The following is an 18573-nucleotide window of genomic DNA, read 5'->3' on the forward strand; positions in this document are numbered from 1 at the left end:
AACTGGCTCCATTGTTTTTGGGCTGTGGTAAAGCAGAGCATCATGGGTGAGGGGCATGGCAGGGCAGAGTAAAGCTGCTCACGCCACAGTGACCAGAAAGCAGGGCACAGATAAAGAGAGGGAGAAGAGAGAGGAAAGAGGAGAGAGGAAAAAGGGGAGAGTAGAGAGAAGGGGGTATTCTCTTGGTTCTGTCCTCTTGTCTTCTAACATTTATAGTACTTCCCAAACCAGCTGAGCTGACTGGGAGACAATTTTTTCCACATCGCCTGTGGAGGACAGGCTCACATCCTAGTGCCACATGCATGTAGGTTCATACCTTAGAAAAAAGCAGAAGCTTTGATCTTGAACTTCTAGTCTACAAAAATATGTAAAAATAAATTTCGATGTTTAAGCCACCCAATCTGTGTGCTCCTTTGTTATGACACCTCTAGGCAATGAATGTGGCCACTGATAGGCATATAGTCAGTCCTCTGTGCATGAACAAAGAAGGAGAACAAAGAAGAATGCTTTGGTTCGGAGATAGGATTTTAAGAAAGACAGATGGGAATAACTCAGCTCAGCGTTAAAGAATGTGCAGTATGTACTGAGTCCTCTTGCTCCTAAGGGATCAGCTCTTGTGACCTTCTGAGGCTGGAGAGGTGACTCAGCAGTTACAGGGGATCATGAGACACTCCTCTGGCCTCCCTAGACCCCAGGCACACAAATGGTGAAGACATATGTGTAGGTAAAACTTTTACACATATAAAAAAAAATTCTTTTTTTTTTATTTTATTGAGAAAAGGAAAAAAAAAACAAGTTTCCACCTCCTCCCAGCCTCCCATTTCCCTCCCCCTCCTCCCACCCTTCCCCCCTCCTCCCACCCCCTCCCTCTCCAGTCCAATGGGCAGTCAGGGTTCCCTGCCCTGTGGTAAGTCCTAGGTCCTCCCCCCTCCGTCTATGTTTAGGAAGGTGAACATCCAAACTGGCTAGGCTCCCTCAAAGCCAGCACAAGCTAAGGACAATGGCACGGGGTTTTGATCCTACTTAATAAAAAAAAAATCTTAAATATATTTTTTTAAAAAAGTGACTATTATCTATCTATCATCTATCTATCTATCTATCTATCTATCTATCTATCTATCTATCTATCTATCTATCTATCTATCTATCTATCTATCTATGACACTTTGGGCCCACCTGGCCTGTTCTGCAGAAAGGACCTAAAGGAAAGTAGCAAAAACAAAGCCGAAATTCTTGACCTTTGGACCCAGGGTTTCAATAATGCCCCTACGCTGTCTGAGACTGCAGTGGATTATGTTCCTAGAGTTGGTGTTTTGAGAGCAATTGAAGGGAGAAAGTTATTCAACTTCTTATAAGTAAATTCAGTAAACAAAATCCTCCAAACCCATACTAATGTCTTTTTTGTTGTTGTTGTTGTTTTGTTTTTGAGACAGGTTTCTTTGTGTAATACCTCTAATACCTGGAACTCACTTTGTAGACCAGGCTGACCTCGAACTCACAGAGACCCACTTGCCTCTGCCTCCTAAGTGCTGGGATTAAAGGTTTGCACCACCATGCCCAGCACTAGTGACTTTTAATGTCATCTTATAGATCAGCTATTTCTCTAATGTTCGGATCTAGTCTCTCCAGAAATGGGTTGAGTGGCAAGAAGTTTATTAAAGATGTTGGTCTCTGGCTTTGTATCATGTCTACATCCCCAACAAGCACTGCTACAGGCCTCAAGGAAAACAAGCAAATCCTAACAGAAGATGTGTCCAGGGTGAGGTGAGGAGTGGGGAGGTGCAGGAGGATGTGGCTGAGGTGAGTGGCTAGCGGTAGGACAGAGGCAATGGAAGGGGCTTGCGGAGCTCTCCCAAAATCCGCTATGAAGAGCTTGCAGGTTCTCAGACTGCATCTCTGAGAACAGAAAATTTGAAACAGAGCCTTGGCAGAATGTGGTGATTGGAAAACTACAATCACCCTGAGCAGTTACACGCTCTACTGCTGCTTGCTTGGCAGGGAATTTTCTGACTCAGTGGAGAGGTGATCCCACTCCAAAAACGTTGGCTGCAACATATCTTCACTAGGGAACCCTGGAACACAGCAGTTACTCAGCAGGCTGGTCACTTGACATTTTGAAAATGTGTTTTAAGATACCCAAGCAAGTCTGCTGGTACATCGTTCAGTGTCCCTGCAGAGTTGGAGTAGCCTGTGGCCAATGGGCCATGTCAGGCACTGCCTGGACACATGGAAATACTTTGTGTAGGGGCCTGAGCCAGACTACGAGGAGCTGGTCTCTATCCCACTATCTGACTCAGAGGTGGAGGTGCCTGGAAGCATCAGGACATTGTGGACTAAAAGATTCACAGACACCACAGGAGCCCGCAAGCCAACTGGACAAGGACAAAGGGATTCTGCTAACCACATTATTAGGATCAGAGCATGGACTCTGATGCATTGGCATCCGAGGCCCAATCTCCCATCCTCTATAGGCCAATAAAGAAATAATAATAATGAAAAGCAGAAGAAGATTGGCCACAGTGGAAATGCGAACAAAGAGTCCATTGACCCTCTATAATCATCTTTGGGGTCTGGCCTTGAGGTTCATGGTCAACGGAGTGTCTGTTATCCTCCTCGGCACTCCAGTTGCTCCTGCTAGGTCGTCAGACAAGGAGTTTGGACTGTGTGAAACCTCCTTCTGGAAGACAGCCAGCTGGTTGGAGTGAGTTTTCAGCCTTTCCCTTCTCTTTCGGCACAAGACCCTTGGAGGATTGTCACTCCCTTGGGATATACTGTCTCAGAAGTCTGAGAGCCAAAGGAAGCATTAGCAGTGAGGGACAGAGCCACAGCTCCAAGCTGCATGTTCTCTGCCTCAGAAGCCTGAGGTGTTCCCTTAATCTTTTAGAAACCTTGACTGAGCACGCTGAGGTGCTTGGCCCTGATGCTAAAGCCAGTATGAAGCAGAGCTGGAGAACTGATAGAGATATTAAGAAAGGCACACCCGAGAGCACGGGCAAAGTGTCCTAGGGAGGACAGCATGGAGGACTCTGGGAGCCTCTGAGAATTTCACTCCTCCTTTGGTCCTTCATTTCAAGGACCCACCCTTCCCCTCTTTCTCCTTCATTAATTGATATCACAGACAAGGATGACAGGTTAGCTCTGGAGGTGCCTTGGATAGGAATACAATCTACTGGAATAAAGACCAGGACCATCTAGGATTACACAGAATGTATAGGACATGGCTTTCACTGTTAATGGGGCTTCTGGTGTGAGCCCTACAAAACTGCAGGCTCATAGCTGGGAAGGAACAAAGGCCTTAAGCAGTTGTTAATTAACGTTGAGTGTCTTGCTTTACTGCTGGTGAAGGGTTCCAACCAGGTTCCAGATTCCATTCTCATGCCCCCACAATTTCCCCTGCCTTTCTCTTTTGCCTCCCTAAGGCGCAGAGTCTCCTTAACTATGAGAGTTTCAGAAAGAGCGTATAATGACAGCCACCAGCACCAGAAAGTCATGTAGGAAGCAAACGTTCGGGTTATTCCGTTGTTCTTGTAGAATACCAGGAAAGACAACAAACAGCTATTTGGCTGGGGCATTCAGCTATCCAGAACCTTCTTAAAACAAAGGCTTCTCCTTGGGGTCTGAGTCAAATGCACTTGCCCACAATTTCTCCATAAGGATCTGCAGACCCATGTGTACTCTGTGAGGCAGAATTAAAGTGACTTAAGTTTTCCACACAAAAACAGACCTCAAGGAGAGGGTGAAGAAGACATTGTTTTCTCTTTTTTTTCTACATACAGTGGGCTAGGCTATAGGCTGAATATGAATACAAGTCACAATTTTTCCCCTCCCTTCCCTTCCTCCCCTCCCTCCCTCTCTCCCTTTTTCTTTCCCTTCTTGCTTCTTTTCTTCTTTCTTTTGGCAAAGTAAAGTCAACCCTCCCCCTTCCCTTGTACATAGGTTTTTTTTTTGCTTGTTTTGTTTGTTTTTTAAATTAAATTAAATTAATACCACCTTCCCTGCTCTCCATCACCCCTCCACCAAGCTGCTTTATTATCCTGGAACAATGCAAACACAAAAACTGTTCAATTTGTAATATTTTATCTCTAAGGTATACACCATTCTGCAGATAGAACCCGAGGAAAATATGAAAATAATAGCTAACAAAAGCACCTTTGTAAGGGTTTAGTAAGGACTCATGTCTTTTGTTTTAAAGGTAAAAGTAGTATTTTTCAGATCTTCACTTTCAAGACAGGAAGGATAATGTCCAAGGAGGCTTGGAGAGATGAAGCTGTGTGATTTTGCTCTCAGCAGTGAGCTACTTATGACCTTAGATCATCTCATGCTTCCCACTTCTAGTCATTGTGATATTCCCAAATTTGCCGATAGATTGATCGCCATTTCTTTGAAACTCATAGCCTCTTTTTACAGTTATATGCTTATCCTAGAATTTATGTAGAAATGCAAAGAGCTGAGTATCGAAAAACTCCCTTGTAAAAAAGAGAAAAGTTTAGACTTTATACAGTTTCCCATAAAGCTACAGCAATCAAAAGGTCAACTGAGGTTTATGGTGACACCAAGGCCAGTTAATGGTGAAAGACCGACCTTCCCAAAGGATGTTGAAGTGATTGGATGCCTACGGGATGCACAACTTTATAGACTCTTACTTTTTACTAGTATAAACATTTAATTTAACCAAGTATAAGCTAAACTTAAGTGTAAGAATTAAAATTCTGACCTTTAGAAGAAAACATAGGGGGGAATCTTCATTACTTTGAGTTAGACAAAGCTTGCTTAGTCACAACAGCACATGTGCAATTAAAGAAACTAAAATTAAAACTTTTATAATTCAAAAAACACCGTAAGGAAAGGCAAGCCACAGACTGCAAAGGTGTATTTTCCAATCAGATATGAGCAGTAACGCATTTCTCTATAGAGCATACAAAGAACCATGATAACACAGCAGCAAGAAGACAAGCAACTCAGCTCCCAGTTGGCAAATTCTTTGGATAAGAATCTCACCAAAGAGAGCATCCAAATGGCTAAAACACAAAAGAGAAGATGCTTAACATTGTGATTCATTATAGAAATGGAAATGAAAATGAGGCACCCTGCAGATCAACCAGAACAGCTATAAAAAGTAAATACTGGTTAACACATAGAGAAACTGGAACTCTTGTGCATAACTGAGGGGGTAAGTGAAAACAACAGTTACAGGCACTTTTGGAAGCTCAAATTTAAATTTGAGCAATTTAAATAAAAAAATTATCAAAGGGCTAGCAAATTTGACTCATAGGATTCTGTTTCAAGAGAAATGAAATGTCATTTTTATACAAAATACTGCAGGTGAATTTTCATAGACAAATTGCTCAAAATAGTTAAAAGTTGGAGGTAACTCCAATTTTCTTTAGTTGAAAGAATTGAATAAATAGGGGTGGTAAAGGGGAGGGGAAGGGAGATGAGAAAGTGAGCGAACAGGATGGTTGAGGAGGAGTTTTGGGGAATATTACTTTCAGGTGTTGTTGCAGGAGGTCCTTCCGCTCCTCCAGCCTATAGCTGCTGAGATACCAGCCCATTGGGGCGTGGTCTCTCTCCCTTTAAAAAAGCGGCCACTTCCCTCTCCTCTCTCTCTTTACTTCCTGCTTGTGCAGAGGGCTGTTGTCTGGGACGGTGATCTGTAAGTTTTTTCCCCTTTAAATAAACACCACCCTATTAATCATAATTCCAAACTGGTGTGACATTGTTTGTGACTTACGCCTTCAAGGTGTGTGACTTTTGTTACACTGCACTTGTTTAACTTTATGAAGCTGTGTTACTGTGCCTGTTTAAAACACCTGATGGGCTAATAAAGAGTTGAATGGCCAATAGCAAGGATAGGCAGGGCTGGCAGGGAGAGAGAATTAGAAGGAGAACCAAGAAGAAGCAAGCAGAGGACAAAGAGAGGAGGACATCAGGGACCAACCACTCAGTCACTCAGCCAGCCACAAAGTAAGAGGAAAAATAAGATATACAGTATTAAGAAAGATAAAAGCCCAGAAGCAAAAGGTAATAAGAAAAGCTGACAAGAAACAAGATAAACTAAGGGCAGCCATCCATAACTAAAAATAAGCCTCTGAGTATGATTTATTTGGGAGCTGGGTAGTGAGCCCCTCAAAAAGCCAAGAGAGCAAATCATCACACAAGGGGGGGGGTAACAGAGTGGGAGACCAATAAAAGATATATCTTGATAGATCCACTATGGGCTTAGGGAGAAACCTGGTACTTGAGAAATTCCCAAGAATCCACAAGGCTGACCCCAGCTAGGATTCCTAGCAATAGTGGAGAAGGAGCCTGAACTGACCTTCCCCTGTAATCAGATTGGTGAAAACCCCAACTACCATCACAGAGCCTTCATCTAATAACTGATGAAACCAGATACAGAGATCCACAACTGTGCACAGAGCCAAGCACCGGGAATTTAGTCAAAGACAGGGATGACGGAATGTATGAGCAAGGGAGGTCAAGAGCATGATGGAGAAATCTATAGAAACAGCTGAACCAAGCTCGTGGAAACTCATGAACTCTAGACTGACAGCTGTGGAGCCTTCATGGGACAGAGCTAGGCCCTCCATATGTGGGAGACAGTGGTGAAGCTTGGGCTATCTGAGGGGGCCCTGGCAATAGGACCAGGATCTATTCCTGGTATGTGAGTTAACTGTTGAAACCTATTTCTCTATGATGGGATGCCATACTCAGCTTTAATGCAGGGGGTGGGGGAACTTAGTCCTGCCCCAATTTAATGTGTCAGACTTTGTTGACTCCCCAGTAGGAGATCTTACCCATTAAAAGGAGTGAATGGGGGTTGGGCTGGGGTGGGGGTGAAGGGGAATGGCAAGAGAGGTAGGAGGGAGAACTGTGGTTAAAATATAAAATGGAATTAAAAAGAGAAAAAGAAAAATGAATAAATAAAAACGATATAGCACGAAATGAGATAACTTCAGCAATATGAAGGAAATACTGATGATGTTGATTAACCTAAAAGATAACATTTCTTGGGGCTGGAGAGAAGGCTCAGTGGTAAAGAGCACTGCTTGCTCTTCCAAAGGTCCTGAGTTCAATTCCCAGCAACCACATGGTGGCTCACAACCATCTGTAATAAGATCTGGTGCCCTCTTCTGGCTTGCAGACATACATGCAGACAGAATACTGAGAATACTGTATACATAATTAATAAATAAATCTTTAAAAAAAAAGATAACATTTCTTAAAAAAAAAAAAAGGAATATCTACAGAACCAGAAGGCAGATTAGTGGTTGTCTAGAGGTGAAGGAAGTAACTGCAAATGGATTTTTTGGGGAATGATGGAAACATTCCCAGATAATATCATGGCTATAATTACATGGTTAATTCACTTAGCTCTGTAAATTGCTAATCATTGGATATTATCCTTTAAATGGGCAAAGTACAAGGTTTTAAAATTATGCACCCAAAGAATACTGTAAAAAGGGAAAGAGCATGTTAATGATTTTTTTTCATTCATTATTTATTCCTTTTTTCCCCCTCTGCCTAAAATCCATCCTAAACCTCTTCAGGAACCACTGCTCGTAGTCCCATCAACTAACTTCTTGTCTCAGCAGCTTTGGTCACTTTACCTACTCAATCCACCTTGAAGTGTGTGCAACCACCTGAAGTATGCACACCCCTTTTCTATGTCAGTCGCTGACATGTCAATAATCCATGTGCAAGGTATCTAACCTCTGTCGGGCAATTAGCAACATTTTCACATGGATGTTTCTGATGCTTATTTCCTGGCTCTTTCTTCCATGGTTTCGTAAAATGGCGCCTCGTCAATGTCCTCGTTCCATCTTGCCATCCCAGAAGCAGAAGCGGCAGAGACTCTTTCTCTGTTGTCACAGGGACGATTAGCTAATTTCTCACTGCTGTCACTGCACATATCCCGTTTTGAATTAGGTGTGCCTCTTTTCTCGAATCACGCAGATCTTTCTTTGCTTGCACATCAACATATCTTTGCTGATTTTTGTTTGCATGTGTTCACAGGCTTGTCATTCGGCACTAACTACACTGGGGCAGAAATGTCTATAATTTAAAATTTTCCACTCAGCATTATCTCCACTAAGCCTTTAAATACCTCTAATTTTTCCTATCTCCTATTTCCAGAGAAACTATAATTCATCCCCATTCTACGTCTAAAACTCTCAGCAAGTGGCTTTATTTCTTGTGCACCCTTGAATACTTACCTGCACCCCCCATTTGTCTTTCTGCCCTTCACTCTTATGCACTGCCTTCTGTTTGCCCGGTTTCTACACTGAAGTCCTGCAGCTAGAATGATGGCATTTTGAGATAAGGTTTATGAAGGTGATGAGTGGCTTAGACAATGTTGTAAGGGTGGACTCTAATTGAAGAAGACTGGAGTCCCTATAGAAGGTGAAGGCACATCCGAGAAATAGATAGAAGGGCCAGGTGAAGACACTGTTGGAGCAGTGGTTGAATCACCAACAGCGGACTGAGTGTGAGTTTTGGCAACCTTAGTCTCAGGAGATCTGGGTAAAATTCAGGAGAACCTTTGACCTAGTACTAAAGTATGATTTGTGGTTAATGGGTTGTACAGGAGATTCCTGTCCAATGGTTGGTGTGAGGTCAGGAGATTCACCAGTGGGAGACAAAGGTCCAGAGCTGGAGGGAAATTATCTGATAATGGAGGACAAGAAGTCTTGGTGATAGATGTGGAGGGCACAATGACAAGGGTCAGGAAGGTGAACCAGGGTTTAATACCAAATGCTGTGTATTGTGGAGGAAAAGGAGATGAGGCTCTATGGAGAGGTGTGGAATCAGATTGTCATTTAGGAAAGATGTTGATTAACACCAATAGTCTGGAGTAAAGATTTAGCACCCCATGATCAAGCAAACTGTCTTAATGTATGAGGTAGGAAAGGTGGGAGAGGAAGAGGAAGGCACATAGCAAAATGGGCCTGCTTACTATGAGGTCTGTGAGATGTGACCTGTGCGATGAATACAGATGGTTAACACATGACCCTTGAGACATGGCTAGGCATGTTTGTGTCAGCCTTCTCTGTCTAGGACGTACTTACCTGGAAGTCTATTTCTCTGTCGATGTGACCTCCATCGAGGGTAAATAGATGCTTGCTCAAATTTCCCCCAGAAAAATTAATGCAACAGTGTTGGCTGTTGGTTTTCTGTTTCTACAGATTCTCAGTTTGATTTTAGAGGGAAGAAGAGTTTTTATGCATAGGTGTGGGGAGAGTCAATAGTCTCTTAAAGGGGACTTCACAAGAAGTCACTAGTGACAATTTAGACAAAGGAGACACCAGCCTTCTCAGACATGGGATGGGGTTCCTGCTGTCCAAAAGATGAATTCAGTGTGTCCAGCTTCATATAATTTCTCTACAAGTCTCCGTCCCAAAGCTAGGGTCACATGTCTGTTTTAATCAGTGTCACAGATTTAACATCAAAGACCTTCATGAGATGGGGAACTGAATTTGTGGTGCAGTTCTGACACTCACAATTAGACTGTCAGGTGTTCAGGAATCCTGACACTGCAATTGGACCAATGCTCATCCTGTTGTTGGATGGGACAAGGCCCTGAGTAATGTGGGAGTGTCATATATCAATCTGTTGATTTCATTGGTTAAGTAATAAAGAAACTGCTTAGCCTCATAGGTTAAAACATAGGTGGGAGGAGTAAACAGAACAGAATGCTTGGAGAAAGAGGAAGTGAGCTCAGACTCGACAGCTCTGCTCTCTGGAGAGAGACGCCATGCTCCCCTCTCCCGGGCAGACACACGCGATGAAGCTCCGACCCAGGATGAACGTAGGCTAGAATCTTCCCGGTAAGACCGGTGCTACAGATTATTAGAGATGGGTTGATCGGGATATCAGAATTAGCCAGTAAGGGCTAGAGCTAATGGGCCAAGCAGTGTTTAAAACAATACAATTTGTGTGTTGTTATTTCGGGGCATAAGCAAGCCAGGCTGCTGGGGTGCTGGGGATGCAGCCCCACCGCTCCTACTACCTGAGCTTATTTCCTCTCTCTCAGCTCTCTCCTACACTTGTTTAGACTCAGACGAGAAATCCTAGCATGTACTACACTTTTACTAATACTAAAGAAAACCAAACCCCACAAATATGTCCTGGAACCTCTATGTGGATCCCCAAATTAGTCAGCTTGGGCTTCCATAAAGAAAACACCAGATTTCTTAGTTCAACAGAAACTTGTGTCCCTACTGATCTGAAGCCTAGAAAGTTCAAGATCAAGATTTGGTGAGGTTTGGCTTCTGTTTGGGGGCTTTCTGATACGCAGACAAATTCTGTCTCTCACTTCCTCATATTGTGGTGGTGCTGCTGGGCCAGAGATGGAGCTGTCTTCTTCTTACAAGGACATTAACTGGATAAGAGGAGGCTCCACTTTTGTGATTTCATTCCATTGGGATTACTCTGGATGGCTCTCATTTCCATAGACATTCACAATTGGGGTTATGGCCTGGCCAGGTTAATTTAGAGGAGAGAACAATTCAGCCCATAACAATCTTGAACCAACTTTGCTCCCCATCAATCTTCAGTGATGCAGGTCTTAAGCAGGAAAAACTGAGGCTCTTTGTCAACGAAATAAATCTATACCTGGAGCCATGGATTGTAGACAATAAGAAAAGATTCATGGGGAGGCAGAAAAGAATAGAATAGAATCCCAAACAGAGGAGCTAACAGCTAATAACAAGATCCCTGACTTAAAATAGCACCTTCCAAATGTAAATGCTCCATGGATACAGCATTAAGTCATCGTTCCAAATCCATGCAAAATATCCCTTTTGGCCCATCGTGTGAATGATGCAGAGAGAGAAAAAAAGTTCTTCGAGCTTCCCTGAGCTTACATGGTAGAAAGAAATCTATTTTATGACACAAGAGAGAAATAGAAATTTATCTATGTAGTGACAAGATGTACTAGGTCAATGGTTCTCAACCTGTGGGTCGCGACACTTTATGGTCCAATGACCCTTTCATAGGGGTCACCTAAGTGCACTGCAAAACATAGATATTTATATTACAACATAACAGTAGCAAAATTATAGTTATGAAGTAGCAACAAAAATAATTTTATGGTTGGAGGTCCCTACAGCATGAGAAATAGTGCTAAATAGTTAAAACATGAGGAAGGCTGAGAACCACTGGGCTAGGTGTTTTTGTTTTGTTTTAGATTTATTTGTTCCATAATTCAATCCCTATTTGTTTTATTTTTACTTTTTCCTTTAACTGAAAAAATTTTTTTTCTCAGCTTCTGTAAAGCAAAGGACACAGTCCACAAGACAAAATGACAGTCTACAGAATGGGAAAAGATCTTCACTAACCCTACATTAGACAGAGGTCTGATCTCCAAAATATACAAAGAACTCAAGAAATTGGACACCAAAAGATCACATAATCCAATAAAAAAAGGAGTACAGACCTAAACAGAGAACTCTCCATAGAGGAATCTAAAAGGGCTGAAAGACACGTAAGGAAATGTTCAACATCCTTAGTCATCAGAGAAATGCAAATCAAAACAACTCTGAGATTCCATCTTACACCTGTAAGAATGGCCAAAATCAAAAACACTAATGACAACGTATGCTGGAGAGGTTGTGGGGAAAAGGGAACACTTCTGCATTGCTGGTGGGAGTGCAAGCTGGTACAACCCCTTTGGATGTCAGTGTGACGATTTCTCAGAAAATTAGGAAACAACCTTCCTCAAGACCCAGTAATACCATTTTGGGGCATATATCCAAAGGATGCTCAATCATGTCACAAGGACATGTGCTCCACTATGTTCATAGCAGATTTGTTTGTCATAGCCAGAACCTGGAAACAACTTAAATGCCCCTCGATCGAAGAATGGATAAGAAAAATGTGGTAGATTTACACAATGGAGTATTACACAGAAGAAAAAAATGACACCTTGAATTCTGCAGGCAAATGGATGGAACTAGAAAACATTATTTTGAGTGAGGTAACCCAGACCTAGAAAGACAATTATCACATGTACTCACTCATAGGTGGTTTTTAAACACAAAGCAAAGAAAGCCAGCCTACTTCTTCATGTTTAGTGAGTTGTGTAGGTGTTGTCTTCAGCAATGGGACTTTGTTGTCAGTTTGTAGAGAGTGATATTTAGTCTTGGAAACAATATTTAGTCTGGGTTGTTTAGGGAGTCTGCCCAACAATTTAGTTAGATGTTACCCCATCCTAGTATTGGTGACAAGAGATGTCTAGCTGGGGCTCTTTCTTTCCCATTATTTGATAGTTTTATTCAGATTGCCTTTGTGTGTGTGTGTGTGTGTGTGTGTGTGTGTGTGTGTGTGAATATTGATGCCTCTATTGTATAAGGTTTCCATACTACCCCTCATGTGGCCCTTAATTTTCCTTCTGTGTTCCTCCCTCGTGACCCTTTACTCTCTTCTTTCCCATTTGACTCTCCCATTACAGCTCTACTCCAATCATCCATCATTATCTATTATATTTCCTTTTCTTAACAAGAGCTACCTGTACTCTTTAGTTCCTTACCCTATACCTAACCTCTGTGGTTATCATTGACTTAGCAGCTGATATCCACATATAAGCATGGGTATTAGGAATTGGAACTGCAATGCTCTCTTGGTGGATTTTTCCTTTGATGAATATGTTATGTCCTTTACTATATCTTTGATTAATTTTGGTCGAAGTCTATTTTGTCAGATATTAAAACTAGCTTTCTCTTCTTAGATCCATTTGCTTGAAATATCTTTTTATCCTGGAAGTCTATTTTTTTGTAAAAGTTAACTAATTAATTGTTTTTATTTTTAGCTTTTCTAGACACAATTTCTCTGTATAGGTCTGGCTGTTCTGGAACTTGTTCTGAAGACCAGGATGGCCTTGAACTCAGAGATCCCACTGCCTCTGCCTCCCAAGTGCTGGGATTAAAGGTGTTTTGTTCTGAAGACCAGGATGGCCTTGAACTCAGAGATCCCACTGCCTCTGCCTCCCAAGTGCTGGGATTAAAGGTGTTTTGTTCTGAAGACCAGGATGGCCTTGAACTCAGAGATCCCACTGCCTCTGCCTCCCAAGTGCTGGGATTAAAGGTGTGTGCCATGACTGCCTATCAAGGTGTCTATTCTTAATATTAAGGTGTGTTTCTTGGAGGCAGCAGAAGGATGGGTACTGTTTTTTGCATCCATTCTGTGTCTTTTTATTGGAGAATTGAGACCATTGATATTAAGAGGTATCAATGAGTATTGTTTTTGATTCCTGTTATTTTGCTATTGTGGTGTGTGTCTTTTGAAATGCTGGTCTGGGATTATTTATTTTTTATGTTTTCGTGGATATGGTTAACCTCTTTAGGTTGGAGTTTTCCTTCTAGTACCTTCCGTAGGGTTAGATTTGTAGGTAGATATTTTTTAAATTTGACTTCTTCATTGATTGTCTTATTTTCTCTAATTGCAGTTGACATTTTTCTGGGTTCTGTAGTCTGAGCTGACATCTGTGGTCTCTTAGAGTCTGCAGCACATCTGTCAAAGTCCTTCTGACTTTGTTTTCCTTGAGAAATCATGTATGATTCTAGTAGGTTTGTCTTTATATTCTACTTCATCTTTTCTCTTTGTAGCTTTTAATATTCTTTATTATGTGGGTTTAATGTTTTGATAATTATTGATATTTATGGGCAGAGGAGATTTTATTTTCTGGTCTAGTCTCTTTGATGTTTTTTATGCTTTTTGTACCTTGATAGGTGTATAGTACTTTAGGTTAGGGAAACTTTCTTCTATGTCTTTGCTGAAAATATTTTCTGAGCCTTTGACTTTTTTTTCTTTTCTCTACTCTTATTATTCTTAGATTTGGTCTTCTCATAGTTTCCTGAATGTTTTGTACCAGAATTTCTGTAGATTTAATATTTTTTTGACTAAGGTATCTATTTCTTCAATCATGTCTTCAATGCCTTCATCACTTGTCTTCTACTGATGAGAACTGCCTCTGGAGTTCTTAAGTTTTTCTTTTCCAGATTTCCCTCAGTTTGAGTTTCATTTCTTGATTTTATTTCCACTTTCAGGTCTTGAACTGTTTTATTCATTTCCTTCCACTATGTGTGTTTTCTCATATTTCTTCAAGGGATTTACTCATTAGTGAGATGTAAGGAGACTACAGATGGATGAGAAAACTGTGAGATGAAGTACAGAAGGAATGGCACTTCTGCTATTAACTAACTGAATTCTCTTAAGTTGCACAAGTTATCTATGCCCAAGGTCCTCTAAAATATGAATGATAATGCCATGTATCTTGGGCTGTTGTGACGACCGCACATTTATTTTATCCCTAAAACTTCAGTATTTATAATGGCTGTGTTGTGGTACAAATGTAAAATGTCCTTCATAGATTCTTGTGTTTGAACCTTGGTTCCTCCTTGGTGACACTGGGAAAATTATGGAATTGTCTAGCCCCTTCCCAGAGTCCAAAGATTCCACTAAATCACCAAATGACATCACTGCCACCTTTAGTGGTGATGTCTGAGCCCTCAGCTGAGATGTCCTTAGGTTAGAACACCCCCCCACCCCCATGAAGTGGAGACTCCGTTTGACCTTGAGGGTCTGCGCTCCAGGGAGGCCAGGACCTTGCTTTACCGCTTCTGCCTTGCCTGCCTACCCAGCACCCACACCAACTCAAACTCCCACCCCTAACACCCCAACTCCCCCAACACCTCCAGGACCCCTAGGTGGCACCTGTCACCAAAAGAGGGCTTTGGGGTTTTATGATCTGGTCCGGCTTGTTTCTCTCTTTGCTTCCTGAGTGTGAATGCAATGTTATCAAAAAGCTTCTCTGCTATCCCTGCTGTAGCCACATCCTCCCTGCCATTGTGGGCTTTCTTCCTGTGGAACTGTAAGCTGAAATGAGCCCTTTCTTGCTTAACTTCTTTTCCCCAGAGTATTTTTGTCACAGCAACAGAGAAGAAATTAATACAATCTATAAGGAAACACAGTTTAGGTTCTTAAGAAAAAGATGTGAAATTTTTATTTAGGCTGATTTCAGTGTAATTTTTTATAAAATAATTTTATAAAAGAGTCCATCAAGATATTATATAGAAAATACACACTAAGGTAATATATACACTTCATAAAAATAGAATACATCTTGACAATTGCTTACAGAGTCTGTTACCTCCATGTACAGTGTATTGACGTTTAACATGTTAACTTGAACATATATGATTATAAATATTCAAGAAATCTGTTCTATTGATATGTATTAAAATTAAAAAATATGGAATGTAAAAGTTATGGAGCTGAGTGAATAAAATGTTATATTGAAATGCCAAAGACCCACACCATCGGTTACTGCCTAAAGGGGAAGTAACTTTCTGATAACATAGTGAAAGGTTCAGATAATTTCACAAAACCACTGGGAATGTATCTTGAGTATTTGATCATGCTAAGCTCCAACAAGGATTAAACAAACTTACATCTGTACTGTATTTCAAAATAGTGGGGTTTCTCTTTTAACTTTAAAATTGACACAAAAAAAACCTTGAAAGGAGATGTCTAAGTTGTATATTAATATTTTAAAAATCTTAAATTATGCCATAAGCTTTTATCAAAACATATAATAACTGGTTTTACTATTCTAAGAATAGCCAAATACTGGAAAAATTTATTTGAATTAGTTTTTTTAATATTGTTTCCATGAAAATCTTATCTGCTATGCTACTATACAACATCAATGAAATGTCCTACGAGCTGATCAGAATAATCTTTGGGAAGTAACTGCTCCAGTGTAATAAATAAAGAAAATAGCAAAGGACTCTTCTAGGCCTTACTGAAAGATAGATGACCATAGTTGGATCAGACAGACATCTCAGCAGTACGAAGGAACAAACAGGTTACAGAGTACAGCACCATTTTCAAGTTGCCAAGATTGCAACTGTTCAAGAGATAGATAGCTGCAGGGGTCTTCAATTGCCAGGATTAATGCAATTTAAATGTTCGGACTAGGTTCTGGAGTATCTCCTAGTAGGGATAGGCAGACACTGCTATATAAACTATGAATGTGGTCTGATACTCAATGGTCCCATTGGCACTGTAGGATAAAGCTCGAACCTTCATGCGATAGGTCTCTGCCTCTCGTAGTGGGCGTGTAGTGTACACAACTCCTTTCAGATTTTCATCCCTTAGGGCAAAAGGAACAGTTGGCTCCTCATCTACCATGAGGAAAGTTGTCCTGGGATGCATTACTCCATCCTGTGTGTATGCAACCAGCCGGATTAAATCTTGATTGGCAGCTATTCCAAACGGGAGAGAGACAAGTTTATATTCCAAGGCATATGGGCTCAAGGTACATTCCAAGTCATTGGGTGGGCAGTTCTTAAGGCAGAACCTAAGGTTAGAAAGTAAATGAGATGCGTGTGGTTATACATTTTGAAGGAGGATATGACACAGGTGGTCACTATTCATGGTCACTCTTTGTAATTTGTTTACTTACACAATGTGGCTCTCCCCATGTCCTAGATCACTAATGCAAAAGAGACGATAGGTAGCTAAGAGAATACCCCTCTACAGTCAAATATCGATATCCCAGCTCTAGTAAAACCAGAAGAACTGGAGTTCCTGAAGTAAGCAAGAATACTTCAGTTCTTTTTGGTGGGGTGCTGGGATTGGATGAGGGCCTTATGCATACTAAGTACATAGTCTAGCACAGCTCCAACAAGATCTCAGGAGCACTGGCCATAAAATGAAAAGTCAGTCTTACAAGCAAAAGCATCGCACATTCTTGAAAACAAGGGCTTCTTAGAAAGAAGACTGTAAGCTACATGATAACATTTATCCTAATGCTGGTTGAAGGTCGAAATAGGGTGTACAGTTATTTGGTTTATTTTTCTCAGAACAACTAGAGGTCACTTAGGATTTCTAGGCGGGGGCATGACTTCCTTTTTAATATTTGTTTCATATTATTTTACATTAAAATGATTTCCCCCTTTAATAACCTACGCTGGGTCATAATGACATTTAAATTATTTTTCTAGACATCCAGAGGGGAAAAACCCACAAAGGGCTATTTTATAAAAACATGGGTTCTTTAGTCATAGTATTTTTAGATACATTGTAAACATCTATATTTTTAATCCTCTCTTTTCTTTTTCCATTCCTATGATATTAACAAACAGGTTTATGGAGGGTTTTACGCATTACACACACACGCATGCTACAGTAACTTGAGGCATTCCTAGGAAGAAAACAAAGTGTGAGCTTCACTGAGCATCTGGCAATGAGCAGGGACCATCTAAGATAAACATTATCCCTTGTTTTCAATCATCCCAGTTAGCGTGGTACCTGGACAGCATGGAGAAAAAAATTAGAACAGTTTATCCAGCACCAAGTAGACTGCCAGACACCAGCATTTTTAAGGAAGACATCATCGATGGGCAGACTATCGACTCACCCACGTTTCTCTCATCTCTTGCTCCATGGTGAGTCACCATAGCAACAGAAAAAGTACTTCTTGGAACAGTTTACCTGCTGACAGTACTTACCAGCTTGAGGCAGTACAAACGAATGGGGAATTTTCAAAAGAAAGGCAGGCTCTCAACACCATAAAGCATTTGATGTTGTGGGAGAGCCCTGGATGCCACACTGTGACTCCGTGGTGGGAAGCCTCACCCAGGAAGGCTTGGCAATCACAAATGATGGTTTGGTTTGCAGCGGGAGCTGCCTAATGAGTTCATCTCTTGTCCATTTATAGAAGGAACAGGCTGCATCCCCACACAATACTGATTTCCTGTAAGTTACACGTGACTATAGACAAGGCTTAGGTTGGTCAAAGAGAGGGTTCCCAGAAGCATGTCTGGGATAAGAAAGTGAAACGTACCCCAGAACAGGATCCCGTTGATAGTTGGGCGGACACGGTGTGTCAATGCACTGGTAGCTGCCTCTCATGTTGAAACACATGCGATTCGGCCCACAGCGTACATTCTGCTCCAGGCACTCATCGACATCTAGGGACCACACAAGGATACAAGGACCACACAAGGATACAAGGCAACATTAGTTGGGGTCACTCGGGACCATCGTAGCAGTCACTGGTACTTCACTGGCATATAGAGGCAGCTCTCAGATCTTGGTCCTCCAATGAGCTTGTTTGTCATAGCCAAGCTTTGGCCACAGAAAGGGGAGCGGGATTCCTGGTTTAGTTATTTCCCCGATTGCTCTTTGATAGATGCTAAAAGTCGAAAGAAAACTAAGAGCTGTAGAAGTGAAAGGGCAGATTTTAGGAGCTCTCACGGGTCTCTTCTATTTGAAAAGCAGAACACACACGAGATTGTCAAGGAAATAATATTAAATAATATTTTAGATACACGCTGACCTAGCCGAAAGAAAAATAATAATAAGTGATGAGCAAATACTTTGCAAAGTGAAGAATTTTCCTTTTATAGTATGAGCAATCCTTGTGTTATAAGTTCAAATTATAAGGAGGGAAGGAAGATAGTGAAAATTAAAGGATTCATGCTGCAAACTCATGGGACACTGCTAGGTAAGTCAGATCTGAGAGAGAGAGAGAGAGAGAGAGACAGAGAGAGAGAGAGAGAGAGAGAGAGA

The 18573-nt window shown here is 41.3% G+C and overlaps 1 protein-coding gene across 1 annotated transcript in view; it reads right to left on the reverse strand.

The window, feature by feature from the left end:
* Positions 1 to 14991: 14991 nt before the first annotated feature.
* The window catches only part of Hmcn1 (hemicentin 1), a 199000-nt gene continuing 195418 nt past the window's right edge, over positions 14992 to 18573 (reverse strand). Inside the window, exons 84-85 of the mRNA XM_026789592.1 lie at positions 17846 to 17972; positions 14992 to 16357 (exon numbers count right to left, since the gene is read on the reverse strand). Coding sequence (XP_026645393.1) covers positions 15991 to 16357; positions 17846 to 17972 — 494 coding nt within the window. The 3' untranslated portion in view covers positions 14992 to 15990. The remainder of the gene's footprint in view (positions 16358 to 17845; positions 17973 to 18573) is intronic.

This window comes from Microtus ochrogaster, unplaced genomic scaffold (assembly GCF_000317375.1).
Source record: "Microtus ochrogaster isolate Prairie Vole_2 unplaced genomic scaffold, MicOch1.0 UNK24, whole genome shotgun sequence".
Classification (NCBI taxonomy): domain Eukaryota; kingdom Metazoa; phylum Chordata; class Mammalia; order Rodentia; family Cricetidae; genus Microtus; species Microtus ochrogaster.